We start from the raw sequence: 24,097 nt of genomic DNA on the forward strand, positions 1-24,097 counted from the left end.
GCAAACCGCGGACACTGGGAGCTGAGGGGCTCCGTGCCTGCAGATGCTCCAAGTAAACAAAACGTCCCGACCCGCCCGCAGCTTACCCTGATGGGCCAGGAGCCAAAGTTTGCCAACCCCTGAAATATAGGGATGGCTTATGAAAGGGTCATACAGTTTTTGCTATTTTTACCTAACCATCTTTGGGGGTCGGCTTATAAATGAACGAGCTAATGAATGAGTATATACGGTAAATTGAGTGTGAGACCCCTGGTTTAGAGAGCCATTATACAGGAATATAGTCATTAGATCTCTCTATTTAACAGGATGTAACCCTTTAACAGAGTTAGCATCATTACAACACCTGTTGCATGTCACTTCTAGTGATCTTATTAAATTGAGTGAAATCTCTGATTACACATTTAACAGACCAGACATGTCAATCAAATGTTAATATTCAAAAAAATTAACCAGGTGAATGTATTTTGAGTATTGACTAAAAGGTAAGCAAATATCTATGTATTTATTTGTCCTTTGTCCATTTTGCTATTATTTTCCATAGCAATAACCTCCCATATTTTTAACCATTCCTCCCTCTACAGCTGGATTATTTTTCCTTTTTCCATCAAGAGGTTACCAATAACCAAGAAGCTACTACCAGATGAGGAACTAATTCTTTATTTCATTTTGTGTGACAATTTCCTCAAGGAACCCCTAGGAGGATTACTAAAGGGTCATTTGGTAATAACTATCCAACAATTTATGATATTTGGTTAAAAATTGCATCTCAGTGCTTTCTAATGACTGAACATGTCTACCACATATGCACAAAATCTCCTTTTTCACCACAGTTTCTCCAACATTTATTCTCATTCAATCTCTCTTTATATAGTGTATGTTTACTTTGACTGCTATGAGACACCAGTGAAACAGTTACTAGTCCTCTTTTCCACATCAAACCCCATTTCTCTGGGATAATTTGTCTATCCAGGAGGACATATTTCCAGCATGCCATGTATGGACGTTTCTTGGTTAGGAAAGTTGTCTGCAAAGATTGATAGCAATTAGTTATAAGTTTTTTGTTTCCTAATTGCCAAAATGCCCTCACTTCTATTCAAGTTAGCTTTTGGTACGAAACCAGTTTTTCTAGAAAGTTGAGAAACAATGCCTGACTTGAAAGTACTGGTACCATGTTAAGTTAAAGTTAGTTTTGATGTCTAAATAAGTTAGAAAAGTTTCTTTACTGGATTGTTGGCCAACTGTATGTATTCAACAGTCTACCCTTTTTTGAGCAACACCCTGGGGTCAGTGCTACCCGATGTTCATGCAGATTTGCTGCCAAGCAGTAGAAAACACACCCTTCGTGTTCAAGCCACCTGTATAACACGTTCAGCCTTTAGGAGTTTATGGGATGATTTGACCTTTATCTAAATTCAGATGATAATGAGAACTTGCAGCAGCAGGGTGTATAATGGATGGATCACCCACACATGAAAGCCAGTGAGAGACTTCAAGACTATGTACAAAGGGAAAGAGCACAAAGATGCCAGGTTTACAGGAAGTCTTTATTTTTAATTACAGAAGCTTTCGTGCACCATTAAGACCATGTTCTATTGAAAGCAGCTGCATGTTTTCCCCTCACATCTATAGCCAGGCAGAAGGGAAGATCAAGAGTTCTGCCTGCTGAGTTAAAATGGCTCCTCTCACAAATTTATATCGAGCTTGCCATAATAGAATCTGAATGACTTGAAGGAGCATCCTTGCCCAAGTTTTTTATGCCAATCATTCCTGACAAGAAGGAGGAACATTTTAAAAACTCACTGACTTCAGTGAGACCAGGATTGGGGCTTGGATCTAGTTTAATAGACATGTGGCTGCGCTATCAGGGTAAATGTCATGCAGCCAGTAATGCTAGGGGAAAGATGCTACAGCTAAGGAGAGCTGGATGTTCTCCCCACTGATGCACAGGGAAAAACCCCATATAAGGCAGATGCTTTGGTAGCCACTACAAACTTTCATCACAGGGAGTGAAAAACTGCAGCTGCTTTGTATCTTTCTATGCTTTTTGAACACGAAGTACTTTCAGATCCTGCACTAATTCCAACAGAAAAGCTATACATCATGGTTTTGTATCTCATTCAACTTAAAAAAAAACAATATCGAGGCTGTACCACCGGAGAAAGTAATGGAAAGGTAAGAATTACAGTTAAATTTAATCACGTTCGTTTCCTAAGATGTCTACCCAAAAGCATCCCCAACAAAACAGGAACATGTCCACATTGAGACAGCTTCTGCAGCTCTTGCCACACAAGCTGTGCTTTTAGATTGCCCTTTTCTTTGCTACGATGACGAGGTACTTAGGACCCAGATCGTCAGCAGGTAAAAATCAACATCGCTCCACTGACTTCAGTTGAGCTATACCGATTTACACCAGATGAGGATCTGGCTCTTAAAAAACTTATTTCCAGTTGCAAGTGGAGTCAAACCCCAAGCCTTCCTTCTCTGGATTATACAAGAAACATTTCAAAAAGACAGTTTTACTCTTCACTTACAAGTCAGTAAAATTTAGGGTGGGATGTTTAAATAAACCCAAGGGACTGAGAGGCCCAGGTCACATTCACTTGCAATCCCTAAATCTCTCAGACTGCTTTAAAAATCTGAGCCTTTATTGTCTTGCCCCAAGTAAGGGCAGAGTGCTCAAGAACACTGCAGGAAAGTCAAAACCAACCAACCATGGAATTTCAGTTTAGTAAGCCTATTCTGGTTTATTTATTTTACAATTAGACACAAGGCCGTTAATTCACAATAGAACAAACCCCACGCTACACCACTCCCCACCCAACAACTCCTCTGCTCCAAATGCACAAAGAACGGTACAGTTTTAAGGCTTTTGTTGAGTCAGCATTGCAGAGGAGATCCCTAAATGGCAGCAGCACTGCGAACAAACCTGAAGGCACAGGCCCTTCAGAAGGGAGAGGAGAGAGACAGCTCTTGAACTGACCTGGACCTCTCACCTGTCCCCACCCAAACAAATCCAGGATGCTTAATCAAAACCATGGCAAACATTTTCAGCTGGAAAGGTTTCTTCTAGTACCATATATGACGTGTGCAGTGCTCAACGGCCTAGGAGAAAGAGGAAGAGAGGTGTGAAAGAGAGGCCTGTATTGTCATATTATAACATAGACAGCGTCAATTTGCACAAACAGCTTGGAGCACCAGCACCATTCAGGCTTTAAGGGCAAACTAATATTAAATTTGCAGCCTATATAGGCATCTGTATGCACCAGCAAGCATTCTGTGACTGAAACATCTCACTGCCAGCACAGGATGGTCACTCCAGTAGAACATCTAATCCTTTGGCCAGCGTAATTGTAAGTGTTCTAGCAGTGGCACATTTACACTTCTTCTGAAAGGACCTGAGAGGTAAGCAAGAGCTGACAAGCCTCTATTCCCACTAGATAAACCTCCCTTTCCCAACAACCGGCGGCCAGGCATTTGTAGTTCTTTCTCACAAATGTGGCCTGATTCTCCTCTCATTTACACCAACACTACAATGATGATAATCCACGTCATTCAATGGAGTTACTCCTCATTTAGGCCAGCGTAAGGAGAATCAGGTTCAATATTTTTAAAGTACTTTAGTTTGTTGCCCATTAATTTAATGGCATCTCAGACTCTCCCCTCTGGGGGAATCTTTGGTGACTTACATTGCACTGAGCTGCAGTCTCCATGTTCTTACACCAGTAGCTTGGGCCCCACACACATGGATCTTCACCCATGAGATCCTCTTTGGATGATACACAAGCTCCTATTTTCTGTGCAGTGAAAGAAGAGAGAGAACAAAAGGTGCAGTTGTGTCTTCCTGATTACCATTGACATCAGTGATCTCACTTCTCCCTCCCCGCCCACCCCCATGATTCAGTGCCTCCTGCACAGCCATGACTATGTCCAGGGGGAGTTGGAGCGTGTAGACAAAGCAGAAGCAGTGCTGGGAGTTTCCAACACCACAGTGCTAGACTGCTATAGACAGTTGGGTTTGTAGCTGAATGAACAGACTTGTGAGAAGTCCCTTGAGAGGACACCAAATTTCAGACTCTAGACAATTTCAGCTTCTATGCTGGCTGCAGATTTGTGGATCTAATATTGAAGATCCCATCTGAAGCAGGGACACGCACCTCACACTGCATTACACGACAGTTACATTTCCTGCATTTGAATCACGATTTGCATGTTTAATCTTTGCAAAAGGTAAATACTGTAAATCTATTTCTTCTTTCCTGGCAAAAAAACAATAGTCTATGAACAGCTTTCATGAGACCATGCAATTGAACAGCTAAACTGATAGTATACTTGCCCCATCGCATATGCCAGCAGAACTACTTACAGTGCACACAAAAGAAGGATCCAATATCTGTACCAGGAGTCGTAGGGCTTCTGGTTCATACTGCAGCACAATCTCATCACACTGTAACAAGAAGAGATGACATGAGACTGAATGCTCTGCTAGACCATCACGAGACAAAGACAAAGTACCCTGATTCAAACAGGGGAACCCCAGATTGTCTTGTGCTTTATAGATGAACACATGTTTCCATTGAGATTGGGGAAGAGGTGGTGCTTGGGGAGAGTAGTTCAGTCCTTTAGAAATGTGCAGTGCATTACTACAGGTCAGGACGATTGCCCAAGAAATGTACAAGCTATCGCTTTCCCTCCTTCCCCACCACACACTCTGTATGCAGTGAGGCAGGTAGGAGAAGGAGAGGAAGCTCCTATGACCTTATGCTGAAACACAAAGACTTGCACTCCTGTGCAGGAGCTGGCCAAAAGGTGGCTCTGCCCTGCACTCACATGCTATGAATGTGTCAGTTACTCTCAGCAGCAGTGCCAAAGTACTGAGGCAGCCAAATGCTCTTAGGCAGCTAGTCTGTAGTTCTGGTATGACTTTTCCCCCCAGAGGTAACACTGCGGCACCAAGGCTGCAGCCATGACAGCTTTTACCCAGACAGCAGACAGCAAAAGGATCCACAAACTCATATTGCTACACAAAGGTGGATTTTTAGACTGCTGACAGCTCAGGATGGGAAGGCGCCAACTCCTTTAACGCTCAAGAGAAGGGCTTGAAACTCCTCCACACGTCCCTCTGACTGTTATTGCAAATGACTGAACAGCTCAGATACGGCACAGTGCCAATAAAGGACAGTATACGATACATTTCCAGGGCATGACGACATACACCTGAGTTAGCACATGAGGCGTCTATCTCTAGAACAGTTCTGCTGTGATGCTGGACTAGGTGGCTTTATACCTTTGTCCATTTTGTATTATGCTCTGATTCTGATTGGGAGGCAGCCTGCCACATATCCAGGGACAGGTGCCGCCGTCTGATCTGCCAGAGATCAACTTGCTCTGTGCACATGCAGTTTATTTTGAACAAAAAGAAAGTCTAACTTATTTGGTGCTGAGTAAGAGGAGAGAAATCCCAGCAGGGACTTAGAGCTAATACACATTCCAGAGTCTCAGCTGCACTGTGACCAGTTTCAAAGCAGAGACACCAGCCCATGAACCTTTCCATGATTCTCATGATTCACCTGCTGGAGATGGAGGCAATCAGCCATTTCAAGCACAGAAGCCACTGCGAAGACTCGGACATTAATGTCCAGCCTCAGTGCATGTGAATTTGTTCCCATTTGGATTTTAGAAAGGATAATCTAAAATATATAGGTGTAAAGCATTAAGGGTGGGGGGAAGCAGCAGATAGGTGACAGGCACTGCGGATGGGGCACAACAGTGGTTCTCAACCAGCAGTACAAGTACCCGGAGATTAACGCAAAGGTCTTCCAGGGGGCACATCAACTCATCTAGATATTTGCCTAGTTTACAACAGGCTACGTAAAAAGCACTAGCTAAGTCAGTACAAACTAAAATTTCATACAGACAATGACTTGTTTATACTGCTCTATATACTATACACTGAAATGTAAGTACAATATTTATATTCCAATTGATTTATAATTATATGGCAAAAATGAGGAAGTCAGGAATTTTTCAGTAATAGTGTGCTGTGACACTTTTATATTTTTATGCCTGATTTTGTAAGCAGGTAGTTTTTAAGCGAGGTGAAACTTGGGGATACGCAAGACAAATCAGACTCCTGAAAGGGGTACTGTAGTCTGGAAAGGTTGAGAGCCACGGGGGCACAAGACACATGTTTTAGCCAGCTGGGTAGGGGACATCAGATCTTCCATCCCCACAATAGCTACTTGCAGTTACCTTGTCTGTGAAGGGTTTTGGCAGTAAATGACAGCCCTTCACAAGCAGAGTCCCAATTTCAGCCTGTGTCTCGTTCTCCTCCAGCTCATTGTCAATATAAGTTACAACAATCTGACACACGTTGCAGAACTCGCCAACATTTACCGGTAACGGCTCCAGGGCACTTCTCTCTAGCAGACACACAGAACATTGGAATGTTAGATATCCAGCTTTCTAGGGAGAGTTCTCAGCAGCTTAGTGTGCTCGAGTCCCAGACCTAGGAACCAGTGAAAGGCTCCTTTCCTCCAACCCCAGCAAGGGGCCTCAGGTGAATACTGCACTAGTGCCATATATAGCCATAGATTGGACTCTTCACAAGTAAACAAGCATGCTTTGGACAGGATACTGGTACCCAGTGCTTACCAGTGTGTGAAGGGCTACTCTTGGGGCAGCATTTCAGCATGATGCATACAACTTCGGGATTAGTTGCTTCCAACAACATGACAACGACAGCCTTGCCATAGGAGTCCACAAAGTCCTTACACTGCCCTAAGACACCATGAGGTAGCATGTAGCAGACCTTCTCCATGTCATGGACTATTTGCTCCTGGAAAACAAAACCAGCAGGTGTCAGGAGAAGAGAGACTAAATCTATGCAATCTATCCTCGATAGTACCTCAGTATGGGGCAGATAGATCTCAATCTTCTGTGCTATTCTTCCCTCTGCTGCAGACAAATGTTTTACTGTGTTGAGTCACCCACTAACCCTAAAAAGTGTCTAAGCCAAGGCCTGTCCTGCACCAAGCCTTGGGAGGAGCTTGCAAGCAGCATTTAGCCATTTACAGAATTCCCGCTCCCCCTAACAACCCCTAAACGACGGAAATGAGAATACAGGGCACTATTAGGGCTATTGCCAGGGCTACATACCAACTTTCTTGCACCTAGGGTGACCAGATGTCCCGATTTTATAGGGACAGTCCCGATTTTGGGGTCTTTTTCTTATATAGGCTCCTATTACCCCCACCCCCATCCCGATTTTTCACATTTGCTGTCTGATCACCCTATTTGCACCCCCATAGCAGCAGCAGGACATGTTCCAAGCTGGGAGCTGCACTCGTAAATAGCCTATGCAAGCTCTGCATCACTGAACAAAAGGCCACATACCTCTGTCATGTTGTTGTTCAGCAGGCTCTCTGCTGCCTTTACCGCAATCTCACACATACTGCACAGGGGAGCTTTATTTTCTGGTCCCAGGTTTTCCTGCTTATTACAGCACAACAGAACATTCATGTAAAACAATGATCATATGGGGTGGGGGATATCGTCATTTCTAGAGAACCCTATTGCTTTCATCCCTATTAAATTCTGTATGGTGTGTTCCCCAGTGATCTGAAAGACACTGCTTTTGCACTGAAATCTCTCAAATGATAAATTGGAGAATTGGTCTTGCATCAACAGGATGAAATTCAATACAGACAAGTGTAAAGTACTACACCTAGGAGGGAAAAATCAAATGTACAACTACAAAATGGGGAACAACTGGGTAGGTGGTACAGCTGAAACGGATCTGGGGGTGACAGTTGATCACAAACTGAATATGATTCAACAACGTGATGCAGTTGTGAAAAAGGCTAATAGCACACTGGGGTGTGTTAATAGGAGTGTCATCTGTAAGACATGGGAGGTAATTGTCCCACTCTGCTCAGCACTAGTGAGCTCTCAGGGGGAGTACCGTGTCCAGTTTTGGACACCACAGTTTAGGAAAGATGGGGACAAATACGTCAGAATCCAGAGGAGAGCAACAAAAATGATAAAAGCTTTAGAAAACCTGTTCTATGAGGAAAGGTTAAAAAAACTGGGTACATTTAATCTAGAGATGAGAAGGCTCAGGAGACGTGATAACAGTCTTCAATTATGGCTGTGACAAAGAGGACTGTGATCAATTGTTCTCCATGTCCACTGAGGGTAGAACAAGAAGTAATGGGCTTAATCTGCAGCAAGGGAGATTTAGGTTAGATATTAGGGAAAACTTTCTAGCTATAAGGATAGTTAAGTACAGGAAGAGTCTTCCAAGCGAGGTTCTGGAATCTCCGTCATTGGGATGTCAGGGATGTTTTAAGTTACTTGGCCCTGCCTCAGTGCAGGGAGCTGGGCCAGATGACTTCTCAAGGTTCCTTCCAGCCCTACTTTTCTATGATTCTAAAATATAAGCTGATCTGACTGAGGTATGTGCGTGTGAACACTGTACATTTACAAAAAGGTGCTTCTGGGGTTCTGACAACTGCAAACTCGGACTAAACTTCAACCTTACCAGAGATTAGCCCTCACTAAGGGCTAGTTCCTCTGATGATGGTGTAGAAGTGTATATCACAGATAACGTTTGAAGCAACTGAAAGTGATGTCCTGACTAGAGCTGGGGAAGGATGTGGGGGGGAGGGGTTAAGTGAAAGCATTTTGGCAAAACAAATCAAAGATCAAAATTTGTAAAATTTGAAAGTTTTGATCAGTTCTAATCCTGACCAGGCCCTAGTTCTGTATTGCATTTCATACCACCTCTACAAAGAGAAGCTGTTTCGCAATCTAACCCCAGAACAGTGAGATCTGTACTTTATACCAGAGATTCAGGCTGTTCAGTACACATGGAAGTCTGTATTTATTGCCTGACTTTGACCCTTCCTCCAGTTTAGTGCTTCTCAAACTTTTGTATTGGTTATAAATGCTGGAGTTAAAGCAGGGTTTGGGGGAGGAGGCTGACAGATCGTGACCCCCCCACATAATAACCTCGCAACCGCCTGAGGGGTCACGCCCCCCCAGCTTGAGAACCCCTGCTCCAGCTCATGTGGGTAATACGCAAGCCTTGCTCTTTCTTCAGCAAAACAGTAGAGGGCGCTAAAGACTCATTTTACCTCCACAAGCGCCTTCATATTGGACATATGCATCACTTTAGCTGGTCCCAGAGACTGGAGGGGCACAGATTTCAGGGAAGGACAGAATCCAGCTCTGCCACAAATATCCTTCGGTTGCTGGAGAGAGAGATACACAAATCAAGTAAGGACAAGCTCTATCCGGTTATACCGGCTCTATGAAGAATTCCCTAAAGAGGGAGGAGACAACCCAAATAAAGGTTTCAATACACCTGGCAACTGTAGTTTCTATACACTCTTGGAGGAAATGATGGTTGAAGGTAGGTTACCAGGCCAACAGTCTGATCAGATTTCCTTTGTAATATACTGTCAAGATGACACTAGATCTGTAGCTAGTCTGGATTTAAGGCTAGCTCTTAGGTACTATGTGCAGCTTTGCAAATGTCTGTTTTCAGTACCCCACATCAGTGCACCAGCAGAGCTATGTAGTTCCTGCTGCATCCTCCTGATTAATACCTTATTTCTCAAAGTATAAGACATCCTTGTCATAGAGAAGGTTGTGCAACCCTCAGATAAATAATAGACAAGTTATCCAGACTCCATAGACTGTGCATAGAGAGAAGCAATACCTCCAAGATGTAGCCAAATTTCTGACTACATGGCCAAGCACGGTCTTTCCCTGGTTCACACACTGGGATAAGCATTTCAAGAATTAATTCTGCAGCAGCAGCACCATGTCCCTGCAACACGATCCCATGCTGCACCATGACAGACATCCTGGTTTTGCCCCAGTGTAACCCCATTAAGTTCCATGGCGTTATTCTTCATTTACTCTTTGTAAGTGAGAGCAGAACAAGCCCAAGGGCTCCCAGGAAATTACTAGTTATAAAACAAAGGCACTGGGAAAGCTGGAACCTAAAGGCCCCATTTTTAATTCTCAATTCAGACTCTCACGCTACCCATATTATTGCTCTTAGCCATAAAGGTTACCCTAGAGGAGAGCCGGTCAAAGTTTTCAAACATGAAAGTGAAACAAAAATGTCAACTCCAAACCAAACAAAAAATCATGTTTCATTTCAAATATTTTTCACTGAAAAGTCAAAGTGGAACTGTTTTAGCAAAACATTTCAGTTTCAGCAAAACAGCACTTTTCATCCAAAAAATAATAATAATAAAGAATCAGAAAATTTCAATCAGCTATAGTTTGGGCCCTTCTTAACTTCAGAGTTAAAGCAAGGAACTGATTGGAGCCAGCAGGGAGATTACCCTATGTCCTCACCTTTATCATATAGGAAGGCCTTCACACCTGCTTCCAAGCTCGCCTCCTCATCATTAGACTGAAATCTTAACTGACATCTGGGCTGGGAGCGGGAGCAGGCGCTGGGAGCAGGAACCATGACCTACTCATAGGAGATCTCTCCCTAACCCTCCAAACATCCCTTGTATCCGTCAAACCTGACTGCAGCCACACCACACCTACAACTAATTAGCAAGAGTTGAACTACACTTAGGAAGGAAAATCAAATGCACAATTACAAAATGGGGAATAACTGGCTAGGTGGTCGTACTGCTGGAGAGGATCCCAGGGTTATAGTGGATCATAAATTAAATGAGAGTCAACAACATGATACAGTTGCGAAAAAGGCTAATATCATTCTGGGGTGTATTAACTGGAGTGTTCTATGTAAGACACAGGAGGTAACTGTCCTCCTCTACTCAGCACTGCTGAGGCCTCATCTGGAGTACTGTGTCCTATTCTTGGTGCCACACTTTCGGAAAGATGTGGACAAGTTGGTGAGAGTCCAGAGGAGAGCAACAAAACTGATAAAAGGTTTAGAAAACCTGACATGTGAGGAAAGGTTAAAAAACTGGGCATGTTTAGTTTTGAGAAAAGAAGACAGAGGGGGACAAATATGTTAAGGGGTGTTACAAACAGGATGGGGATCAATTGTTCTCCATGTCCGCTGAAGGTAGGACAAGAAGTAATGGGCTTATTTTGTAGCAAGAGCAATTTAGGTTAGATATTAGGAAAAAACTGTCTAACTATAAGGGAGGTTGTGGAATCCCCGTCATTGGAGGGTTTTAGAATAGGTTGGGCAAACCCCTGTCAGGGATGGTCTAGGTTTATTTGGTCCTGCCTCAGCACAGGGGGCTGGACTTCATGACTTCTCAAGGTCCCTTCCAATCCTACATTTCTATTAATCTTTTAGATGAAAAGCAAAAGAAATGCACCACTGCAGGTAAGTTTAACACATAACTTATAGTTCTGCTGGTGAAGAAGCAGGGTTGTTGAAAGACAAGATGAAACAACAATTAGAATTCAGAAGAAATAAATCAAGCAGTCAAAATATGTATAGAAATTCCACAAATAAAATGAACCTGCTAAGGAAGCCACCTCTCCCCACCAGTCCACCTGGATCCCAGTCATCTTTATTAGAAACGTAAAGCAACGGTTTCATTGGCATTGTCCATTCCAGACTAGCTCCCTGCATGCGAACAGCCAATTTTCATGCAACTAAAACAGGGACATCCCTCAGTCAGAAGTTGAGCACTGCCAAGGGCAAACCCAAGATTTTCAGTGTGTTTTTTTCCTCACCTAAAATATTACCCCCAAGTACTAGTTACAATCCACATTTAATTGGACCAAATATATAAATATTTGAATGTTCTTGTTACTATATAAAATAATGTCTCCACATCCCCAGATGGCACTGAAAGAACAAATCCCAAACAGGACCTCATAACATCCCTTTGAATTTGAAATCTGGATTATTCTTTTAAAAAAAGATTCTTTACTTTAAAGGCAGCATTGCTGTCTAGCAATTAGAGCTGGAATGAAAGTCAAAGTGGGGTTCTGTTCCCCACTGACTCAAAGTGACACTGGGCAAGTCAATCACCATGCCTCAGTTTCCTCAACTCTACAATGGGTATAATAATGCTTATCCATCTTTCTAGAGTGCTTTGAGATCTTGGGTGAAAAGTGCTGTGTAAGTGCAAAGTGCTACTTTGAACAATGATTTTCATCTCGCAGCAGACGGCAGGGCCTCACCATCACTGCCATGATGTGTTTCTCCTCTTTTCTCCATAACTTTCAATCCAACCCACACCACCCACATTCAGATTTCAGCTGCCTCAAAGCCTCCAAGGCTGTGAAGTATTTTTGGGGATGTGCCACAGCAGCTCCATTTATCATTTGTTCCATTGGGAGGGACTTACTCAGGTACATGTGTAAAACTCTCTGTTTGCCTAGAGAGCTGAAAGTGTGTAAAATATAGGAGATGAAGTCTACAGAGTGGGAAATTTAAAAGCCACACTAGATGTAACTCTGACAACACAAGAAGGTGCATTCTGCACCCAGAGTGAGAGAGCTACCTAGAATTGAGACCGTGGCAAAACTAGACTTTTTTTTTTTTTTAATAAAGTCTGCTAAATAAAAAAACTTCAGCTGTTATTCTTTCCAAAATCCACAAGCATTCCTGCATGGCCTAAAAGGATCCGTAGGACATTTACCATGTAGTTTTCACACTGCCTTAGGATTCCTCAAGGTTCATTCTGAAGGCTTAAAGGTAATAAGGTAACTTTTTCCAGAATGAGCTCTGATGAAGAACCAGCACCAAGAATAGAAAAGATCTAAAGAAGATGTATTTAACATCATATTCAGCTTACCATGTGCATCATAAACTGGATGGCAAACTCTGAGTATTCAAAAATATAGCTCTTGCACTGTGGGAGAGACAGACATCCCAGTAAATACCAACAAACCATTCTTGCCCACATCACTGTTAATGCCACATTAGGAAGGAGATTACATGTGTGTGGGAAAATTCAAAACAATGGTTCCCACAGAAGCTAGCATGACCTCAAGGCGCATTTTGAATTTGAATGGTATTTTGAATTATTCTATGTGTTACCTATCAAACCTTATCAGAAGTGTGCAGTGTGAAAGAGACACAGTCACAGGGCAGGGGGAGGGAGCAGAAATGAAGTGCCGAACTTCTGCATGTAATGTTACATTTTTGGGCCTAGATTCTGAAAGAATCCCTAGCGTTACCTCACCTGGCTCTGGAATTAATTGCCACTCCCCTCTAAAATGTATCCAGCATTTTAGATGCTTTCCATGTAGAGCAATGACATGGGGGGAGGGATAGCTCAGTGGTTTGAACATTGACCTACTAAACCCACGGTTGTAAGTTCAATCCTTGAGGGGGCCATTTAGGGAACTGGGGTAAAAGTCTGTCTGGGGATTGGTCCTGCATTGAGCAGGGGGTTGGACTAGATGACCTCCTGAGGTCCCTTCCAACCCTGATATTCTAATGATGATATTTTAGGAGTGGGGAGGGAGAAGGAAGAGGAAACTAAGACCTTTCAGAGCCTATGGGAGTCAGGTGACCAATTCTGACAGTGTTGACCTCTTACCAAGGACCAAAGGAGTTGGGCACTAGTTCCCTCAGATGCCTTTGAAGATCCCAGCCTTAACCATTTAGAACTGATAAGTTGGCTCAGTAAATAAAATGGTATCATGTTACCTACACGCTCAACAGTATTATTATTTATTTGTATTTCAGTAGCACCTTGTGCAAGGCACTGTCCTCACACACGAAGACACAGCCTCTATCCCAGAGAGCCCCAATCTATGAACATAAGCAAGCAAGCAGGATGGTGGAGAGGGATAACACACAGTCAGTGTATACACAATTTCTTTAAAACCAATCATTTTCGTCTCTCCCCAGTTCGCCCTCAGCCTAGCTAATGTTAATTGGTTAACTTCTTGTCGGGGTCTCGGCAGAAGTGGGTGGAGGAAGGAATTGAAGGAGGAGAGGACAGAGGCCTTACAGACGTTTCATCAAGGACATTGTTCAGCATTTTCATTAAGGACAAATCCAGCCACAAACGTTCTGTCCACATGGAAGAGCAGGAAGGGAATGGATGCAGACTGTAAAGAAAGCAGAGCCGGCTCCAGGCACCAGCTTGCCAAGCAGGTGCTTGGGGCGGCCACTCTGGAGAGGGGCGGCACGTCCAGCTATTCGGCGGCAATTCGGCGGACGGTCCCTCACTCCCGCTCGGAGCGAAGGACCTCCCACCGAATTGCTGCGGCGGGTGGCGGGCGGGGTTTTTTTTTTTTTTTTTTTTTTTGGCGCCGCTTGAGGCAGCAAAAACCCTGGAGCCGGCTCTGGAAGAAAGACTCCAGAGCAGAGCACTTATGGCGTCTACCAAGCAAACAGCTGCTCAGTACCACCCTGGCCACCACTGGAGGCAGTTCAATTATCTTAGTGAAATCAAAATTCTGTTACCCCAGCAGCCATGTTAGGTCCCAAGTGTTCACACAGTTGCTTGGCAGTAGCAACTAAGGACTCAGTGAAGAAAGGCCCGGTTCTCGCTTTCTCCTGAATGTCAGCAAGCAGCTGAACACAGTCTCCACACAAGTGTCCTCCCTCCTGATGAAAGATAAGGGGAGAGCCAAACATTAAAACACATGGCCATGCACTAGTGGCGCTGCTATGTCCTCACTACTAACAGAGGAAGCATTCACTGCAGTTTTGTTATCAACGCTCTTTATAACATAGCTAATTTTCACAGCACTACAAGGAGGCGGGTATTATCCCATTTGACAAGTGATGAAAGGCAGAGAGGTTAAGTCATTTGTCCAGGAAACAGAGAGAGGCCATGTCAGAGCATTAAGGCTGTGTCTACACTGCCACTTTCAGCGCTAAAACTTTAGTCGTTCAGAGGTGTGAAAAAACACACCCCTAAGCGACAAATGAAAAGCGCCGGTATAGACACTGCTTTATCGTCAGGAGCCATGCTCCTGGCAATAAAGCTACCATCCCTCGCTTGGGGTGGTTATTTTTTTTTATCGCCGGGAGAGCTCTGACTACACTGGAAAGCGTGACTACACTGCCCACATCACAGCACTGCCATGGCCACGCTGTAACGTGGCAGTGTAGACATACCCTAAAACTCAGCATTCCTACCTTCCACTCCTATGCTCAACCCATGTTTCTCTCCAAGGAACAGCCCCCTCAGAAGACTCAGGTAAGACACAGACTCTTCTCCCAGGCTTCCCTCCCGTCCAATTTAAATTCCACTGCTGCCTTGCCTGGGCACATACGGGGCATGCCAGCTGAGCCCTGACATTCCTGATTTTAACAAGCTTGCTGACTTCCATCTAGCATTCTGTGCACAGGGTGGAATCTTACCTTTCACATGCTGTCTGCGTATTGCCCCTCACCCCAGTGGGAGCACTGAGAATTAGTGTAGCCCACGAAAGCTTATGCTCTAATAAATTTGTTAGTCTCTAAGGTGCCACAAGTACTCCTGTTCTTTTTGCGGATACAGACTAACACGGCTGCTACTCTGATACCTGACTAGATACTCTCATTTTTAGATAGCACAAATGATCATAACACTTGAGTGAATAGAATCATAAAAAATTGAGGTATGTGCAACACAAAAGAGCTAGTAAAAGGTACTGTGTAATTATACACTGGGAGGGAATAAGAGAGTCAGAGACAGAAAGCAGGGTACAAGTTCTAGGAGTGGAGGAAGAAGAGTAAAAAAAACATTAGCATAAGCCAGGAATGGTCCCATATCTAATCAAACTGGCCCTTGTTACTTGCTAATCGGTACATTGTTACTGTTTAACATTGATATGGTGGCAGCATGTAGAAACCAACCATTGTGCTAAGCCCTGTATAAACATATAGTAAATGACAATCCCTGCCCAAAAGAACATTACTCAAACAATCCAAATTATTGTATGACCAGCAATGTTGCTAATTTTCTCTATTATTGACACCACCTTAGCTGTTGATTTTATTTATTTTTAAATACCCACTAACGTGCATTTTAAAGTCTGTTTGTGGACAGTCACATACTCTACCACTGGCCACTGCAAAGGGAAGGGAAGAGACCCCATTAATTCAAAGGGCTGCCGTTCATTCTAAACCAAAATTGGAACAGTATTTCAGCCAGCGTCAATCAGTGTGGCTCCATTGCCTTCAGTGAGGCTATGCCAATGTACAGCAGCTCAGGAACTGGCCCAATATGTTTCTGAAGTCCAATTGGCAACTTGCAACCTAAGTGGGCTTCCTGCTCTCTTGCATTCTAAAGCCATGTGTTTGTGCTCCCAAGTGTAATCAGTTTGGTATGTGTTATTGAGAAGCATTGTGACACTGAAACAGAACACAGCATGCTTCCTTTGTGTGCAGCTGATTAACTGAGGAAGCTAATCTGTCCATATTGCATCCTCACCAAGGCCTCTTGCTGGGTTTTGTCCTGGGGGTAAAGGAGAAGAGGGACATTAGCAAGGAAGGGAGACACCATTTCAGGGAAGTCCATTACAGGTATCTCATTGGACTGCAGTGGCTTCTGAATCTTCAGAGTGTCCTCATGAGTCTCCATGGATTTGCACAAGGTGATGGCACGGCATACTACGTCAGGGTTGGACTAAAAAGAACAAAGGAAGGCCAAGTCATTGATCAGTCCTAATCAAAGTTAGCCTTGCACCTTGGGGGAGGAGACAGATACAAATAAAAAGCAGCACCCATCCCTGCTACTTAGTCAGAGCAGCAAAAATCTAAGTGAACAAAGCAACAGTTGCTAAGATACCCAGCAAGGAAATTGTTTACAGAATGGAAAGGTTTATTTTCCCCTAGCAATCCTCACCCCCCACTTGTGTACACCGGAACCTCTTTCATTATTCCATTGTAGTCCTGGTGCAATCCTATACAGCCCCCTGGCTTTCTTCTGTATAAAAAGTGACAACTAGAAGATATGCAGCCAGCCAAGCTAAGTGCTTTAAAGATGAACGGAAATGAAATTTTAAACACCATACAATGGGAAAAGGCTGGTGCAGGCATCAAATTGTTGTGCAGAAATAAACACTGGAGAAGAGGGAAAATTAAGTTAAAGACTTTTCACCACTAGACCCTGAGTCAGGACATCTGGTCTCTGTGTTGCTCTTGCAGTGGGCTGATAGAAATATGGCAAGTATTTTCTATGAAAAATTTTTAATCAAAAAATTGATTTCATCTGAAATTTTACTAAATTTTCTGGTGGCTTTTTTTTAACTAAACAAAATTGAATTATTTTGTTTCAGGGGGTTTTGTTTTGGGCTTTTTGTGGTGGGGCAGGCTGGAAAATAAAAAAAAGAAAATTTTCAAATTGAAATTAAAGTAAATGAACATTTTTGTTTCACTGGAGAAAAAAAACTAAAGATGTCAAAGGAATCAGAAATGTCCATTTCCTACAAAAGGCCATTTTTCATCACAAAACTTTTTGACCAGCTGTAATGGTAAGTGACCTCACTAACACATAAAGGAAACCTGCAAAGAGGGAAAGGAGGCATTTGTGCCCCTTTTTGCTTCATTATGATGTATGAAGAGGCCTGGGAAGTTTGTTTTTTTTAATATTAGAAATGCTGGTGTTGTCTACCCTGGAAGTCTCCATGGTAGCTGGAGAACATAGTGACATCACAAGTACCGAGGACATGAAACCTGACTAACTGAGAGGGGGAGTTTCTTCAGACTGTTAAAAAACTTAAATGACTAAGAAGCACTTTGAGAAGGAAGTTTGGAAAATTCAACACCCCTCTTACCCTCCAGCTAAGATCCAAGAAAGTTCTACATCTACATTCCTGAGACCTCCAACATGACTCTGCAAAATCAGAGAAGGCCTTGACTCTCCTGATATTTCTAGTGTTAAAAACAAGCAGAAGTTTTTTGTTTTGTAAAAACCTTTTCAGAACCTCTGTATACATCTTAAGAAGCCAAAAATGGAGCAAATGTATGTGACCTTTGGAGGTCACTTTTAAGGCTCCATTCCTTAAGTAATTTAGGTTTTAATGGTGTCATCAATTGCTGCAGGTCAAATAGGATCCTGAATTCAAATCTTAGCAGGTAAGTGAAGAATTTGTTTATCAGCTATCTAAAGTTTTTGGTTTTTTATTACAGAAATTAATGTATTGGACTGGAATCTGCTTATATGCTCTCTCAGAAGCCTATTACCGTATTATTTATTATTATTGTCCTAAAAGGGACAAAAAATGCAGAAAGTCAACCTAGTAGTTTTACACCATAAATCTGTACCATTGTTTTTCCCCCAACCAATTACCAATACTTGTTTGCTCAGCTCTACGATCATTATCATGCCAGTATCCACCATCTTCTTGCACTTGACTGACCAGTCCTGGAAAGGAAGGTACTGGCATGACTTTTCCAAGAAAGCACGGATCCTTTCCTAGGAGACAAGAGAAGAGGGGAGTGTTATGGGCTGTGTTCACATACACCATGGCAAAAAGCTGTGTATGTTCTTCATACACATTCTTAGGAGAGACTATGGAAAATCTGGGCAAATTCTTAAACTCCACCCTGGGGGAAGACAGACTTTCAGCAGAACTGGAGCATGGATGGATGAAATATGTTTATTTCTCCAGTCTCAAATTTAAAAACAGACAATCCCAGATCTTCTGGAGGATGAAAGGATGCCAGAGTTGGCACCTACTACGCTGTGGTAAGAGGAAGATTTCTTGCAAGACCTGTCACTATAAGAAAGAATTCCTATAGGTTTAAAGGCTTCATATGAAGCAAGCTCTCTAGCTTATAAAATACAACCCAGGAGATCCACTATCTGTTCTCTTTGTTTCATAGACACCCAAATTCCAACTAGAGATAAGAAAGGAGGCTAAAAAAACCTGACTACATGGATGGACTGCTGACCAGATGGAATGGCACTTGCATCAAAGGGAAAGAGGAGAGAGTGACACATAGCTGCTCCAAAATCCCCTTGCCACATCACACACCAGATCTTTGTGGCTTCTTCAGAGACTGCACGGTAACCCACCATCCTACCCAAAGCTAAATGAGTGCTCCAAGAGGATAAGGGAAGAAAGCACAAACATTCAAACAACAGTGTTTTACAGCAAGTGAGTGGCATATCAGGGGTAAGTAAGACCTCTAAATTCCCAATGGGAGAGACAGGGAAAGGGACCCCCTTTGCTAGAGATGCTGAAGCCCAAGCCCCCTCCCTGTATCCCATGATTCTCACCTTACACCAATTCCCTTTTTAGGCACCTTTCCTCTGCAGTGTAACCATTTGCACTGCCAGAGACAGCACAGTGTAAAGGGGCCTTTACGTACATGACACTCTTGACCAACGTCTGCATGGAAATTCCTGACTAGCAGGTAGGTAATAATAGGGTTAATCTACTTCCAACCCCCAAGTCATTCTCAGGTTTTGTGACCATCCTGATCATACACTGGACAGAAGATCTTACAGTTGCTTTCCTTTTCCTCCCTCTGTGAAACTCAGGTAACAAAAGCCACTCATGATATTCTTCCCCTTCCTTGCCCCTCCCTGGGTCACCACTATAGTTGTAAAGGCATCTAATGCCCAAAGCCAAAAAGGTTGCTGGGTTCTTCAAGCTACTTACATCTGTGTGATTGTCCTGCAAGATCTTCCCAAGCATTGATACCACCATTTTACACATATGGCAAGGGATACTTTTCTGGGGATAGAAAAGAGAAAAGAGTTACTTGAGAGGGACCTGCACGTTGGTATATAAATGAAAATTTTCCTTTCCCTTTCTTGTCTCTGTATCATATAGTGAAGGAGAAAGCTAGCTTCACATAAGCCCAAGTTTCAACCTCTGCTCCCCCAATTTCTAAAAAAAAAAACCTATTCCCCTGAAATCTCACATGCCCCATCTCATCCCAGGATAGAATTTTTCTGGGAAGGTTTGTTATGTAGGTTTTTGAGGAGAGGGGGCAGAAAAGGAGTTTTAAAGCTACCATGCTTTCAAAAATTCCTGTTATTTAATCCAAGAAAGTTTTCTTAACATCTTTTTGTCCTCCCATCTCCAAACTCATGTTTACTTTGCCTGTTAGTGGGGTCTTTGGAGTAGGGGTCCAGTTGGGGGAATGACAAGAACTGATTTTATCTCCATACAGAGATGAATGTTATACAACATGAACATTTATAAATATAAAACCCTTTACAGTACACTGACCTGCTGCTGGCAGAGGTGGAAAGGCATAGGTGGGTATGGTGAGAGGTGTAAATAAGAAGGGGCAGGAGATTGGGTGGGGTAAAGAGATGGAGGCACAGAGAGGAGAGATTGGGGACTGGAGATAGAAGGGGTGGCACGTGGAGCCATGCTTCTCGGTCTCAGATGGGGTGTGGGCAGGGAAGAGGAGCTTCATGGAGGGGGGACAGAAGACTGAAAGGGGGGAAATACAAGGGGGTATAAGGTACCTGGTGATGGGGCTAGGAGAGGGAGCATGAAACAGAGGCAGAAAACAAGTGGCATGGAGTGGGCCTAGGTGACTGCAGGAGACAGAAAGATGGAGTCTAACCCCGTTAAACACTTTGAATTCCTAGACATTTTAGATATAGAAAACTTCAAGCACTTAAGTTTTACAGAATGGATAACAGACTCCCCATCTCATCTGCCATCCCCATGCCCCCAGCTTTCTACCACTCCCAGACCCCACCCAGGTGTCACCTCCCCCCCGCCCCCCCACACACATGACTTGCCTGGACTAGCTAACACCTGCAAGGGGGAGCCCAGCTCTGATGGGCCTTGTGAAATCTGTCAGAACAGGGATCCTGCCTGCAGACTTTATACACCAACCTAGCTTGCACTTCTGGCACTAATACAAAAACCCCCAACAACCCACAGAGAAACTCTGAATCAAAAAGGCTCATTATTTAAAAAGAGCACAGGACAAAAGCGCACCTCAAAAGAAGCATGCTAACCCTCCAAAACGGTATCAGACTTCCTTTACTAAAGTCCTACACCTTCACAAAATACAGCCCAATATGTTAACAAGTCTAGCAATGACCAGGTAAGGCCTCCAGCCAGCGCTAACTGCTTCTATGGGAGAGTTTGGGGGTTTTAGTGCATTTCCCATTTAGGAAGGAGGTGGAAAAGAAACTGTCTCTTGGCCTGACTGACTGGTGTGCAACGTGACATTCAGCATGGAAAGAGGAAGGAGGGAATTAAACACAAGGTTGGGATGAGTCATAAGGTTATAGAAAAGCAGATTTTCCCCACACCGGGCTGAGGGAAGAGAACAACTGGTGTGGGAGGGTCATCACTCTTTGCAAACCAGTTTTTATAGTTCAAAGTGACCTTTACACTTGTTGCCTGTTTCCCCACGCTTAGCCAGATGGTGTCCCCCTTCTCTTTAACCAGATGACATACACAGGGCCCAATTCCCAATTACACCAAGGCCTCTTGACACTACTCTAGCGGCAGAAAGAGACTTTAAAGGAGCCATGAGACTGACAGACAGGGGGTCCCCACTGACATAGAACTGGTCTAACGACTCTTTGCCAGCCCTGCTCCCAGCCCCCAGTATAGGGGAACTTTGGGGGCATGTCAGTGCAGGCCAGGGACATGACTGGAGTGTACTGCTTTTCAGCTAAACTTTGGGAGGCAGAGAAAAGGAGCCATGGGAAGCAGAGTGTAACTTAGAGCAGCCCCAAGGCTAACTCTAGCTTACACCAGAGACCGAGCAGTGCCCTGAACATCCCCACAATATGGAGGACATATAGGTAGCTTAAAAGACACCTTAACCATCCACCCTGTTCCTGCCCCAAGTGCAAGGATGGGGCAACTGAGAATCAGACCCTCACTCATTATGTGCACAGAAGTCAATGCATTTTATTGACCATAGCAAGTTGCAGTTTTTCCAGTACACACAGTGATAATTGTGTAGTTAGAGAGATCTAGGCTAGTCCAACAATTATCTTCAGTTTCTACAGAAAAGTTCCATACATGGGAACTCTTGGGAAAATGCATAGGCATCTGTACATACTCACAAGCTTTTTATTTTTATTGGAAGGCCTGTAAATTCTCCAGCATAAGTTTTACAGTGGCCTAATGTGACCTCTGGAATTATGCATTGTTTCGAACAGGTGCGAGAGTTACATGTTCATTCCTATAAACGTCAAAGAAATAGGGCTGTCTGTTAGATTGGTGGCAGCCTGTCGTAGAAAGGGTATGAACCATGCAGAGCAAAGGGACTGAAAGAGAGAAGTCAGCCAGTCCCTCTCTCCCTTTAGTTCATTCACATTGTGCAGTCCTATTGGTATCAAAGAAAGAAGTGATACAAAATTTTTGGAGGACACAAACAGTTACAGAAAAGTGCAATTCAGATGTCAGCTCATTCCTGTAAGTAGGGCCTGAACTTTACAGAGCTGCACGTGGGAATACAAGGGATCTGGCAGAAGAGAACAAGCCTGTTCAGACTACACACTCACCACAGGAAGCTTGTTCCAAACAGTCTGCTGGCAGTGCTCCACAGCCCCACACCGCAAAGCCGTCTGCAAATCCTGACACCAGTTCTCAGGCCCCTCTGTGCACTCTTTCTGCCAGGAGAGGGGGCTCGCCACAGCTGCCAATGAGAGAAAGAGTCCATTTTCAAACTGCACAATTCGGAGGATATTCAACCTTTGAAGAAGAGTTACCACACATTGTCCCATATGGAGGCCTTGCCCATATGTCTCCATTCTAAGACATTTGTATTACATTTTATCCTGAGGTGTTAGACAGCAGTGTAGGCCAATTCAGCATGTCTTATGTAGGCCGTCCCACGTAGCTCTGTAGGTCCTATTAAGCCCCCAGCCTCAAACACTGATTTGTTTCCTTCTCCAATTGCTAGATTAAATTATACCTCCAGCACACAAGAAACCCCTGGTTCTAATACGCTAAAAACCATGTAAGAGTCAACCCAAAAGAATTTGGAGGCATCAACGAGATAAATTAGGTGAACTTTAAGAAGAGGATTCCAGAAACTTAAGCCCCAAAATTCCTCCATTAGATCTCAGTCTCCCAAGACTCCCTGCCACTGCCTTCCTTCACACAAAGGATGCCTTGAAAAGGAAGAATATTAAAGACTTTTCACTATTATTGAAGGGCTAACATTCCTGGCTGGTATGCATTTCAACACTGAACTAGCTAACTAGAGTACTAGTACTAGAGTAACTTCAGGGAAGTTTCCCTGATATTTTCCTGTGCAATGTATCATTTTCTCATAAGGAGGGAATGAAACCAATGCAGGCTAGTTCATTTCAGGACAAAGAGTGCACATTGCATGTGGATAGCATCTGAACAGCAGCATGCGAAACTCAGCCATTGTATAAAAGATACAAAGTTGAGCACTTGCCTTCAGAAACTGCTCTTTAACCTCTTTAGGGTTTATCCAAAGCCCATTAGCAACCAAACCCTACCAGACAAGACTTCCACTCCCTCAGGCTGACTTGAAATCAAGTTTTGCAGTGGGAAGCAGTTCAGGACTGTGGATAAGCACGTTAGCAGGAAGTTTCACATAAGTGATGAGCAATGAAACTGTGAAAAAAATTCATTTAAATAGGCATCTTTAAGCTTCAGGGTGATCATCCTCTCGGAGCTCTTGGTTCAGACTTCCTGCAGATTCAGGAAGACATAACCAGAACAAAGGCCTCATTTACTGTTGTAAGATGTTTCCCCTGTACACAGAACATTAAACTCTGAGTCCAACTGGCTAAGGAAAACCCACACTTTGATGCCTCAAACCTACTTCTTACCTTCCCTTCTAGTTGAAAAACCCACCTCCTCTCACTCACAATTAGCACCTTAATGTGTTATTCACAAAAGGCTAGTGAGGAATGTTTATTAACAATTGGCCCCTGGGCCCTTTAGGGTGTCTCTCATTAAGTCCGTTGAAGAATTACCAACCCAGTTTTAACACAAATACCAAAAGTGTGTGCCAAATGCTGTGGTGAGATCTCTGGGTCCTACGCACTCTGCTGCAGCACATTGGAAATTCTATTAAAGTTTCATTTTAAAAATGAGTTTTTTAATGAATTACATAAATAATGAGATCCAGGCCACGCTCCCGGAGTTATTCATTTGATTGCATCCGGCATACTTTATGCTCTCCAGACATTTTTGTATTGGCAACCTATAACTGCATTACAGAAGTTGTTGGGGAGAGACAGGAGATTTTTGCAGCTAGGTAGAG

The 24,097-nt window shown here is 43.4% G+C and overlaps 1 protein-coding gene across 1 annotated transcript in view; it reads right to left on the reverse strand.

The window, feature by feature from the left end:
- Window positions 1-2,798: 2,798 nt before the first annotated feature.
- The window catches only part of LOC112105389 (prosaposin-like), a 42,172-nt gene continuing 20,873 nt past the window's right edge, over window positions 2,799-24,097 (reverse strand). Inside the window, exons 2-14 of the mRNA XM_024198163.2 lie at window positions 22,356-22,489; window positions 19,522-19,596; window positions 18,204-18,329; window positions 16,344-16,538; window positions 14,384-14,527; window positions 12,759-12,815; window positions 9,135-9,251; window positions 7,393-7,491; window positions 6,652-6,835; window positions 6,250-6,419; window positions 4,364-4,444; window positions 3,687-3,794; window positions 2,799-3,102 (exon numbers count right to left, since the gene is read on the reverse strand). Coding sequence (XP_024053931.2) covers window positions 3,067-3,102; window positions 3,687-3,794; window positions 4,364-4,444; window positions 6,250-6,419; window positions 6,652-6,835; window positions 7,393-7,491; window positions 9,135-9,251; window positions 12,759-12,815; window positions 14,384-14,527; window positions 16,344-16,538; window positions 18,204-18,329; window positions 19,522-19,596; window positions 22,356-22,489 — 1,526 coding nt within the window. The 3' untranslated portion in view covers window positions 2,799-3,066. The remainder of the gene's footprint in view (window positions 3,103-3,686; window positions 3,795-4,363; window positions 4,445-6,249; window positions 6,420-6,651; window positions 6,836-7,392; window positions 7,492-9,134; window positions 9,252-12,758; window positions 12,816-14,383; window positions 14,528-16,343; window positions 16,539-18,203; window positions 18,330-19,521; window positions 19,597-22,355; window positions 22,490-24,097) is intronic.

The sequence above is a fragment of the Terrapene carolina genome, unplaced genomic scaffold (genome assembly GCF_002925995.2).
Source record: "Terrapene carolina triunguis isolate 2854851 unplaced genomic scaffold, T_m_triunguis-2.0 Scaffold95, whole genome shotgun sequence".
NCBI classification, from domain to species: domain Eukaryota; kingdom Metazoa; phylum Chordata; order Testudines; family Emydidae; genus Terrapene; species Terrapene triunguis.